General features: G+C 39.6%; 1 protein-coding gene across 1 annotated transcript in view; it reads right to left on the bottom strand.

Annotated features, from left to right (window-relative positions):
• sfswap (splicing factor SWAP) overlaps nt 1-11,685 on the bottom strand; it is a 76,820-nt gene extending 65,135 nt beyond the window's left edge. Inside the window, exons 1-2 of the mRNA XM_057818814.1 lie at nt 11,336-11,685; nt 10,033-10,196 (exon numbers count right to left, since the gene is read on the bottom strand). Of these exons, the coding sequence (XP_057674797.1) occupies nt 10,033-10,196; nt 11,336-11,532 (361 nt within the window). The 5' untranslated portion in view covers nt 11,533-11,685. The remainder of the gene's footprint in view (nt 1-10,032; nt 10,197-11,335) is intronic.
• Between the last annotated feature and the right edge of the window lie 543 nt (nt 11,686-12,228).

Here is a 12,228-nt window from a genome sequence, read left to right on the forward strand (position 1 = left end):
TGTTGATTACAGATATACAGGGGGAAAAAATATTGTGATATAAGATTTCGTTCATACCATCCATCACTAGACATGTGTCGATTACCGGTTTCAAGGTATTCTGTGATATGAAAAACATCAAGGTTTCAAAACCGCAAAAAAATTCCGTTATACCGTCCCTATGGTATTAGCTATTTTTTATGTCGCACAAATGCATGGAGAAATCCCTCGCTTGCATCTGCAAGGCTCAACCCTCCCCCACCAGTTGTTGCTCAGTGTCAGTGAGTCAGCTGTGCTACATGATGGCTGAAGAAGGTGAAACTCCTGAACATTTTTCCCCCATCGAAGAAAACAAAATCTCTGGTATGGGAATACTTCAGCTAGATATCTCAAAGTAACACATTTTAGAGTTGTCATTGCAATACTGTGATATCTCGAATCTGTGATATTTTGGCTTAAGGTTATAATACTGTCAGAATCTCATACTGGCACATGCCAACCCAGCACTCGGTTTTAATTCTTTTAGTGCCACTGACAATGAGAGACGTCCAATTATGGGGCTGTTTTCATCCCTCTGCTGTGAATTTAAAATGTGTTACTCCCAGACATCAAATCTATTTAAAGTGGGAAGAATGGAAGCTAATGAATGTCAATGGCAGCCATTGAGTTCAGAAGAAAAATGAAATCAAATGCTGGGAAGTCATAACTGGTTTGACCTGATCATTGCCTTCATTCCTATCGAAATTCATACCTTCATTAAAAAAGCAAGGACAAAGTTCCTTCTAAAACTCTCAATATCTCTCATGCTCCCTTATGGTCTCTTTAATGGTTAGATGGGTAATATCCTGAATGAATGGGAGTCAGACCCCAAATTCAAGGGCAACCCAGTCTTAAGGGATGAACCCTCTATACGAGTGCTGGTGACATCAATCGTTATAAAAGTCATTGTGTCCTGTCAGTTTGGGCGTAAGACACTATATTTCACTCAATGTGGTGGCTTATTAATTTAATTAAGTGACCCAGTATGTCTTTTGGCAGAGTGCTTCGTCATCAAAATACCTTTTTTCATTAGAATGTCATATGAATCAGATGCAAGTGTTCCAGCAGAGTCAAAAGTGATCCCCATAGAAATGGATCATGAGCTAAGTGACAAAGCTGGTCAGTCATTTTATTACAGATGGGAAAAGGTCAAACAAGAGGCTGAGAATTTTTACAGGACTAACATTTGCCAATGTTGATTTGTCATAGGTGCAGTACTTCTTGCATCAAGAATAAGTATCCCCATTGTTTTGTGTTAAAAATATACATTTCCTCACATCTTGTGGGCTACACCATTTTTCCCCAATGAACCTTGTAGAGGGATATAAAGTAAAACTCGATAGAAAATTACTTGCAAATGCCTAACTTAGGGCTTTACTTGATGTTTATATACTACAATCTGAGCACTCCAACACTTCACTTATTTTTTACAATTACAATCACCTTGGCATTTGCTGATCACGGTTTAACATTGTTTTGCTGAGATCTCTAGCAACATCCCTATATAGGCTTTTATAAAGTTTTGATAATTGTTCAAGAAAAAAAAAAAAAAGAAATAAATTTGATATTGTTGTCATTTTCAGTGCTCTTGGTATAGTGCCCTCTTAAACCTGCACATTAATTTGAAAAGTAAATCTATAATTACAGTAATATGGAAACATTTGGGCATTATTTTCAATAGGAAATCATTGAGTGTTTGAATCAGCAACTTCATTTTTATATATATATAAAAAAAACTGATGGTGAGAGCAGGGGTCGCGTTAACCGGAAATTTTCCGTCGTTGACCGGTTTTTTAAAACGGTGACGGAAAAAACTGAAGTCCGTCCGTCATTTTGACAGGTTGCAATTCACACCCCAGACCACAGGGTGGCGAGTTAGCATATTAATTAGCTATTGTCTCTCTTAATGCATGACGTCGTTGGCTATTCTGTCAGAATATTGTAGCGTCACCGGGGTCTGGCGGCGGCACCGTGATTGACACATCAACGCGAGGTTCTTATTGGTGCACCCGGTGCGCCAGCGCGTCATCCAATTGGTGGACAAGATTGCCGCCTGTGTATAGACCCAAATCACATGACGTCACAACTCCGCCCCCCTGACCGGAGCCGCCATATTGTGTGTCAGCTCGTCATGTTTACACATTACCGCTACGTACATGCCTCCTATTACGGCGTGTTTTTCTGCTCGTTAATATTAATAATCAAAATGGTGAAGGCGTGTGTGGCGGTTGGTTGCTGTAACAGAGAAGACAGACGGAGAGACTTGAAGTTCTACCGTATTCTGAGAGACCCGAAGATGAGAGCGAGATGGACTGCTGTAATTCGACATGAAATCTGGGCACCAAACGATCACCACAGACTATGTAGTATTCTTTTTATATCTGGTAAGATGCATTTAATATATATTTAGAAGATTTTGGGCTGACAACCACAATTAAGATCATTGTGTGACGTTGGTGATTGGGGTCTATATCGTTGCCTCCTTTTCTTTGGGGGCGGAGTTGTTGGCGGTATGCAGAGTAAAAAGGGAGAAAAATACCACGACTTCCGTGTCTAATTTTTCGCCGCCAAGCAAGCGTTACAATATTAATTAAAAATGAATGAAAACTAAATACTATTGAATATGTCATCATTATCATTTTAAAAATTTAAATGACGGGTAAAAATAGACTATGACCGGATTTTTATTACCCTGTCAGTCAAAATGACAGACAACGAAAATGTCTAGCGCAACCTCTGGGTGAGAGTAATATTTTAGATGTAAAACATGGGCACACCAACAGAAAAAAAGGATCAGTATTAAGTGGATTGTCCTTTTACCAGATCAGTATTAAGTGGATTGTCCTTTTACCAAAATATTAGCTTCTAGACCAGAAATTGGAAACCTTTCACACTCAAAGAGCCATTTCGACCCAGTCTCCACAAAAAGACATCTAAAATGATAGTGTCAGTTCGGCTGAACATACAAGTGTTGTGTTTGATAGAACAATATGTCTATATGCTGCCATAGCAGATTCATAGTGCATTAAGCCCCCAAAATATTTTTAATTTGTCCGTTTCACCCTGGAAACCCACGTTTACAGACGTCGCGCAACCGCTTGTTTCAACTCAGCCATTAAACCAAAGTCATTAATTATATTATTAATTATATTTTTCATTTTTAGTTTAGAATCATTCATCGATGTCCAATATTTCGTATAAAAAAATAAAAAAAAAACGAGTTAAAAAAATTATTCACTTGCATATTTTAAACAAATTACGTCACAATGAAAAAAAATGCCGTCTGTAAAAACGTCACGGATATCTACCTCGTAACTATTGCTTAATTGTATTTTTTTTGTTACTGTTGCATTTTCTCTGATATGTTAGATGATAAATAATCGATCCAAACAAAGAAAATTGGGGGGGAAAAAAAACGTTTGAAAGGGTAAATATATGAAAAAGAAAATCTCGACCACTCCTTGATGTCTGCGATTTCTGCATCGCGACCCTTGTTATATTACCATGTTTCACCCATAAAATCCCCCAAAAATCCAGCTGTGGCCATTCACAGCTGTGTCTTGACACTCAGTGATACATGCTACATGGAGTTTTTGGATCGAAACAAGGTAAGTACGCGATAATATCTCGTTAAAGTCATGTCTTTAATTCTGCTCTCGTGTGCTCTCACTTCCATATAGGGTTTCGCTGTTTGTTTGTTTTTTAAATGCTCTCCTGTTCATTATTTTTCTTCCCCCAGAAAATTGAGATTTTAAGCTTTCCAATGATGTATCCCACATGCATATCGGACAATTTGGAAAGTTGGCCAAATTAGGGGTTTCAGAGCAGAAATTCATATATATACAATATATACAGTATACACAATACAGGCCAAAGGTTTGGACACATCTTCTCATTCATGCGTTTTGTTTATTTTCAAGACAATTTACATTGTACATTCTCACTGATGGTCTTAAAACTATGAATGAACACGTGTGGAATTATGCACTTAGCAAAAAAGGTGAAATAACTAAAAACGTGCCTTCTCCAATAGAATTTGCATTCATCGTTGCCAGCAATTGGCAAGAGTAAGTTGCCCGGTGTTAATGAACCTAGCATGGAGGTATCCGCGACAAACTCTTTAATGGCAGAAAACACAGGGCTGTGTTCATGCTAAGTTATTTTTATCCCAAACTGTAGAAAACACTGCTATTCTGAATGGAAATCTGTAAGTCAAGTCACATCTATTTACAGTGCCTTGCAAAAGTATTCGGCCCCCTTGAATCTTGCAACCTTTCGCCACATTTCAGGCTTCAAACATAAAGATATGAAATTTAATTTTTTTGTCAAGAATCAACAACAAGTGGGACACAAGCGTGAAGTGGAACAACATTTATTGGATAATTTAAACTTTTTTAACAAATAAAAAACTGAAAAGTGGGGCGTGCAATATTATTCGGCCCCTTTACTTTCAGTGCAGCAAACTCACTCCAGAAGTTCAGTGAGGATCTCTGAATGATTCAATGTTGTCCTAAATGACCGATGATGATAAATAGAATCCACCTGTGTGTAATCAAGTCTCCGTATAAATGCACCTGCTCTGTGATAGTCTCAGGGTTCTGTTTAAAGTGCAGAGAGCATTATGAAAACCAAGGAACACACCAGGCAGGTCCGAGATACTGTTGTGGAGAAGTTTAAAGCTGGATTTGGATACAAAAAGATTTCCCAAGCTTTAAACATCTCAAGGAGCACTGTGCAAGCCATCATATTGAAATGGAAGGAGCATCAGACCACTGCAAATCTACCAAGACCCGGCCGTCCTTCCAAACTTTCTTCTCAAACAAGGAGAAAACTAGGCCTGAACGATATTGGGAAAAACTATTGCTGCGATTTTTTTTGGGTTTGCGATATATTGCGATATTATATTGCGATATTAAAAAAAATATATATTTTTTTTTTTTCAAGATATTTTCACAAGATGACTTAAATAGCTGTTTGGAAAGACTTTAGATCACCACAGTGTACAGTCATCCCTTGTTTTTCGCGGTTAATGGGGACCAGAACCCGCCGCGATAAGTGAAAAACCGCGAAGTAGCCCACCCCCCCATTTTAATTTTTTTTTGTGTGTTTTTTTGTGCCCAATGTATTTATTCAGATTTAGCATTGGAAAGAGATACATACAGGTTGACCCCAAAAAAAGTTTACACTCAGTTGACTGCTTGTTTAAAAGCCATTGAAACATATCTAAATAGGTTGTCATGCTTAAGTGATTCATTAAGGTCACTCAATGCCCCTGGTAATCTCTCGTCTCTACAATTCCTATGCTTCTGCTGAAAATGAAGAAAACTTTAGCTGTACCTGAATTGCTGCGTGCCGGTCTGACACCTACTGAGATTGCAGCAAATCTGAGAATATCCAGATGTGCAGTCTACAAAGTTAAAAAGAAGCTGAAAGATATTGGAACAGCCTCACGAAAACCTGGGTCTGGAAGTGCCGATCTGTGCGGACCAAAAATTTGATTGACAAGGTGATATGTGGCCACCCCAGAGTCCAGATCTCAATCCCCTGGATTATAGCATATGGGCAACTGTGGAGGACAGTGCCTGTAAGAAGCCACAAACTTCTGTGGCAGCCTTGGAGAGGTCCATTGTTAGATCTTGGGAAAAGATGACAGCATCCTACATAAAGAAGCGTTCCGCAGGCGCCTGGAGGCTGTTGTGACACTTAAGGGAGGACACATTGAAAAATAGAGTGTACTGTACATGTTCTTTACAATAATGTATAATTTGTGATTCAATTCTAATTCTAAGATGAATAAACATGGCATTTAAGTTGTATTATGGCAGTGTAAACTTTTTTTTGGGTCACCGTGTATAAGACATGTTTTTTTCTCACTCCCCCCCCCCCCCCCCCCCCTCAAAGTGATTTAAAAATGTATATAAATAAATGGTTTTTAAGCACTTCAAATTTCATAATTATGATAAGTTTTAAACATAACTGTCCAACCAAATCATTTTTGAACAAGAATAAAGTACTGTAGCAGATAAATGCTTGGCTTTATTAAATGCTTCTGTTTATCTACTTTAGCTGTGACCGTTGAAGTGACATGTAGAAATTTCAAACTCCTCATGATCACTTCTGGCATTTAAATGTCTCCAACGTCCCCACAGTACACACATTCATTCCAGCGCGGCTTCCTTGCAACTGTTTAACAAGTTCAACGATGATTGACAGATGCCCGTGTGAAGTCTGCTTCTTTGGCCAGATCAAAGCCATTGTTGTGCCGCAGTGACTGAGAGGATCAAAAGGCTGGGAGAGGGAGGGTAGGAGGCTGTGCGCAGACCAGAAAGTGAGGCGTATGTGGATCAAAAAAAAGAAAAACTATCGCACGTGCTTGCGATGGGACTATTGCGCACACGCACATCGCGATGGCGATGTTTAAACGATATATCGTTCAGGCTTAGAGAAAACTGATCAGAGATGCAGCCAAGAGGCCCATGATCACTCTGGATGAACTGCAGAGATCTACAGCTGAGGTGGGAGAGTCTGTCCATAGGACAACAATCAGTCGTACACTGCACAAATCTGGCCTTTATGGAAGAGTGGCAAGAAGAAAGCCATTTCTCAAAGATATCCATAAAAAGTCTCGTTTAAAGTTTGCCACAAGCCACCTGGGAGACACACTAAACATGTGGAAGAAGGTGCTCTGGTCAGATGAAACCAAAATTGAACTTTTTGGCCACAATGCAAAACGATACGTTTGGCGTAAAAGCAACACAGCTCATCACCCTGAACACACCATCCCCACTGTCAAACATGGTGGTGGCAGCATCATGGTTTGGGCCTGCTTTTCTTCAGCAGGGACAGGGAAGATGGTTAAAATTGACGGGAAGATGGACGCAGCCAAATACAGGAACATTCTGGAAGAAAACCTGTTGGTATATGCACAAGACCTGAGACTGGGATGGAGATTTATCTTCCAACAGGACAATGATCCAAAACATAAAGCCACATCTACAATGGAATGGTTCAAAAATAAACGTATGCAGGTGTTAGGATGGCCAAGTCAAAGTCCAGACCTGAATCCAATCGAGAATCTGTGGAAAGAGCTGAAGACTGCTGTTCACAAACACTCTCCATCCAACCTCACTGAGCTCGAGCTGTTTTGCAAGGAAGAATGGGCAAGAATGTCAGTCTCTCGATGTGCAAAACTGATAGAAACATACCCCAAACGACTTGCAGCTGTAATTGGAGCAAAAGGTGGCGCTACAAAGTATTAACACAAGGGGGCCGAATAATATTGCACGCCCCACTTTTCAGTTTTTTATTTGTTAAAAAAGTTTAAATTATCCAATAAATTTTGTTCCACTTCACGATTGTGTCCCACTTGTTGTTGATTCTTGACAAAAAATTAAAATTTTATATCTTTATGTTTGAAGCCTGAAATGTGGCGAAAGGTTGCAAGGTTCAAGGGGGCCGAATACTTTTGCAAGGCACTGTATATAAAAACTAAATACAACACTGTCCCAAAAGAGTTCACAGTTGACTAAATAGAAGACATCCGCTTATCCAACTCTCCTGATCAGCATGGATACAGTAAGATCCCATCTGGGAAAAGCCTCGAGAAGGCTCTCAGATCGAGGGTTCCCCTATCAGGAAGACAAGTCTACAGTGGATAAGTAGACAATATTTATCACAGTATCAGTATCCCAGTAAGGAAACCAGCAAGGTGGCATACGTGATGTCACTTGTGGGACCCCCTCGCAAACAAGATGCTGCATCTCAAGGAGATTATTCCACATTAACAAAGCATGTTCAACTTCTGTCATTCGAGACCAAAATAGGCACACCCTTTTGATTGAAAATGTTTACGTGTGATAAACCAATGTTGAAGTGTATTTTTCATCTTCTCTACACAATTTCCTGCTAAGCAGATGAATTAATACTAGTGATGCACGATAATGCATTTTTCAGCCGATACCGATAACAGATAATTTCCTCCTCGTTCCAACCGATAACCGATAATGTCAAGCCGATAATTCTATTAAAAGATTTATGTAAAATTTTAAAGTATACACAAAAGAAAATATTACTGTGCAAAAATATAATTTATTGTTCTTTTTTTCAACATAAAATATGAACAAGTATTCAGTTCCAACATCTAAATAATGACAGATTGTCTGACATTGTGTAATGGTAAACTTCTGGCAACAATTACTTAGGTAAGTACCTAATTTGCACAAAAATTCCTTTAAAAGTAAGCCATTCCTAACATATATAGCATTAATACACTGCAAAACACACCTCCTTAAAACTAGTCAGTTTTAAGTGCAAATCTATTGGAAATAAGTAAAATTATCTGCCAGCGCTTCAAGTGTATTTCTCTCAGATTTCTTAGAAGAAAAATAGCTAGCTGAAAATAATATTAACAGCCTTATTTTAAGCAATACATTATTATACTTAATCCTAAAAAAAAAAAACTTGGAAGAAGAAAAGATTTTGAATAATATTTGTGTTACATAATATTATTGTTATTTCATTACAACAGGAATGTGCATATTTCAATTGATAAGTGTTAATAAGTGCCAATAACTTTTGATTATCTACTGTGACTGTAATTGAGCAGACAAATAAATTAAATTAATTTGAAAAGTGACTGCTAATGTTATATGCTTTGGTGCACACTGTGAAATTGATTAACCCAAAAGAGCGAGATGTCATGTACCCATTCTGCAGTGCTTTGTTTACTTTTGCGGCACTCACGACATTTGCTTTACAGCAGCTAAACTGATACACGGCAGTATGATTTGGATGGAGTTGGAGCTCGCATCTCCGTGCGTGTTGTTGACTTCTGTTAAGCCGAAAATAAAGGCAGCGTTACAAAGTCATCTGACCGCTCATCATTTTACATACTGAATGCATTATTGACTGGCTGACTTCGTTTTCTCCATGTTTAAATTATCATCTAACCACTGTGCCGTCATGATAAGCTTGCTTATTGGACATCACTTTTCCAAATGTCCGTGGTGAAAATGTGATTGGCATGTTTTTCATGAAGAATGGTGGTCGTATAAACTGCATTATTTTTTTATCCAGGGCTTTGGCTCTCGGGTCATTTCGGTAAAAAAAAAAAATCGTGTCTCGTCCCGGCGGCGGCGGCTACGTTCGTACCAGATAATCCGCCCGCACTGGCCGGTTTGCCGCGGTATATTCGGGGCCTGGCTCTGCTCGCACGCCGTGGGGAACGCTCGAGAAACCGGGGTGTTCGCCGGACGTCCTGAAGCTCTGCCCGTCCCGCCAATGGCGCGGCGGCAGCGGCCTGCCGGACCGGCCAGAGCGGCAGGCTCCATCAGAAGACGGCTACTTGCAGACTATCGGTCTCCAGTCGTGCCAGTGTTTAGCCTTAGATGCGAGTTTACCACCCGCCTTGGGCTGCTTTCCCAAACAACCCGACTCTGTAATGTCACAAGCCCCGTAGTTTAGCTTGTGTTTACAATAGCTTTAGCATTCCAGCTAGCAACAGCCTCGTATTCGTTCCAAAAATCTTTGTGATGCAGTTTTAAATGGATGTTGGGTTAGTAGTTTTGAATGAGGACGCTTTCTTTCGGCCTCGTGGAACTTCTGCGGTACATGTTTCGCAGATGGCGAGAGCGTCGTTTTTTTAGTAACAGCCGCCATAATATTCAACTATTTCTTGTCGTGTAAATCCGCCTCCTCAACCCCTCCTCCCTCAGGGGCTTCAGAGAGGGGAGGGGTTGAGGAGGCGGCGAGCTGAATTCTTTGGTTGTGCACATTTGGAGGCTAAATCAAGTATATAATTATCGAATTGCATTATCGGTTGAATTATTTTATTACCTGGATTATCTGTGTGACGTCATAATTGCCATTATCGGTCGATAATTATCGGCGACCGATATTATCGTGTATCTTTAATTAATACCAGTCAAGCCATACATGCTGATGTTGGACATTGGCGCATGATGGTACTGTCACTAATGTACTAATGGATCAGCTATTCATGTTGTCCATGCCTACCTTGTCTCGCCTCTTCTTCTAGCAGGTCAGTGTGAAAGGCCAGATATCTTTCTTCATCGCAGAGCGCTTCAATTCTGGCCTCTTCTTCCGACAGCTGGTAGGATGTGTTCCACGACCCACTGTCATACTCTGAGAGGTCATGTAAGTGACCACGCCCATCGTATCTGTAAAATGATACTAAGCATTAGCAAGAAAGAAGTCGACAAAAACTTTATCTCCATAAAAAGCCTACTTACCAGGGGCGGGTGGTCTATACCACCCCTAGCTATTATAAAGAGACATTCTGGAGTCCTGCTTGAAGTGGCAGCGCTTATAAAGGCTACAATTGTTCTGCTGCTAATCAATGCAATAATTTAAACCAAGAACCCTAAATCCAAATAAGATCAATTTAAGCAACTCCCCTTACCTTACAGGGTTCAACCTGTAACACTCATCAATACTTCTACATCTGCAAAGAGAGTTACATTCACACAAACCCGGGTACATAAATACCTATCCATAAGAACGTAAACGGACGACATTTTCCTGGGTTCGTCCCTCTATTCCATCTCTCAGCTGTGGTTTCTTCAGGAAGACAAAGAAATGGGGTGAGGTTGGCATTCAGGGATTGCCAGGACCCCTTTAGCCAACCTTGCTGAGGAAAGAACTGGTTTACGTAATAAGACACACATACAAAATGCTGTACAGATGAAACAACTTGGGCCACTGGAGGACAAGGCGATTAAAAAGAAAGGTTAGTGTGTGTTGTGCAAGCCTTGTAAGGTAGGACGTGCTCAGGGAAATAGTTCAGGTATTTTTAATTTGGGAGAGGACAAAGAAAAAATATTCACAGTATTTACCACATCATATTTAGCTGAAGAATACACCAGAAGTGAGCATTTCCAGAGGAATTCCAATTCCAGCCTGTCAAATGCAAAGCCCAATTGATAGTAAGCCATCAGGAAATTTGGAATGTGGATTTTTTTTTTTTTTTTTTTTTTGTGACAGGGACAATTAATATAATCAAAGCATTGTGTGCTTGCAATAACAAATGTTTCAAAGTGAGCATCAGAAGATGTAGTCAAAAAAAAGGGGGTGAGAATTTCGAATCAACAAACTACTCTGGAAATGCTTTTTACTGATTTTTTAACGTGCTATAGAACGTCCAAAAACATGATTACAAATTATGTCAATATTCCCGACGCTTTCAGGCATCCACCAAGCTTCTGCAAGCCTAACTCCAACCAGTTCCATCAACTTTGAAACAGGCTAACAGACAGGATAGAAGGTTAGCATAGCGTTTCGGTTTAAGTGTTCAACCGACCTATCAATCATGATGCTCTTGTCCCCCATCCATGGGATAAGATGCTTTCCATGTTCGTGGTAAAGAGCCCTTTCGTCGTCTCGGAACACTTTACAGGCGTAGCCGAACACCAAAAGGTCGGCGTATTTTTCACTGTCACTTGCATCCGACGCCGGTTTGTTGTTTGCGTCCTTCGTTGCCGTTCCGCGACGATACATCTCCAAATAAATATTGAAAATATGTGCGTTTGTGTCGAAATACTATATACTGTATGGAACAAAAACCTCGCAACGTGACTAGATGGTAATATCTAAAGTACAAAATGCTATGTTGTGCAGTCAGTCGCCATGTTGAAAATGAGTAAATGTAGGATGGTTACTTGGTCGGCACTTACGTCATACAGCTAAACACCATACCGTGGATTGCTATAATAATGCATTAATAATCACAGTATTTTTTTCACTCATATATATGTGTGAAATGTATTATTTATGATGATTTATTCAAATAATATTTTGAAAAAGACATACTTTGTTTGTTATGTTCGTTTTAATGAATGACGAATGTGCGAGTAAGAAAAACAGTAGTCTTGAACCGTCTGTGGCGTTTGAACTACAAATGGGAATTATGGCTCTTTCGAGAGAGCCGAATCTTTGAGAGCCTTCAGTACAAAGAGGCATTTACAAAAACTGTCTCTTATGGCTCTTTTATTTCTTCTTCTTGATTATTATCATCATTACGTGGGGCTTTGTCTTGCAAAGGCCCAGATAGTAAAAATCCTCAACTTCATTTCATAATAGTAATAATTATTATTATTTAATCTGTCCTTTTCAGCGAATTTTTTAGGGCAGGATAGGACACACCCTAGAATTGAGTGTCTAAAGGCTGAGTCTGTGTAAAGTCAGTGATTTTCT

Source organism: Corythoichthys intestinalis, chromosome 17 (assembly GCF_030265065.1).
Source record: "Corythoichthys intestinalis isolate RoL2023-P3 chromosome 17, ASM3026506v1, whole genome shotgun sequence".
Taxonomy (NCBI): Eukaryota; Metazoa; Chordata; class Actinopteri; order Syngnathiformes; family Syngnathidae; genus Corythoichthys; species Corythoichthys intestinalis.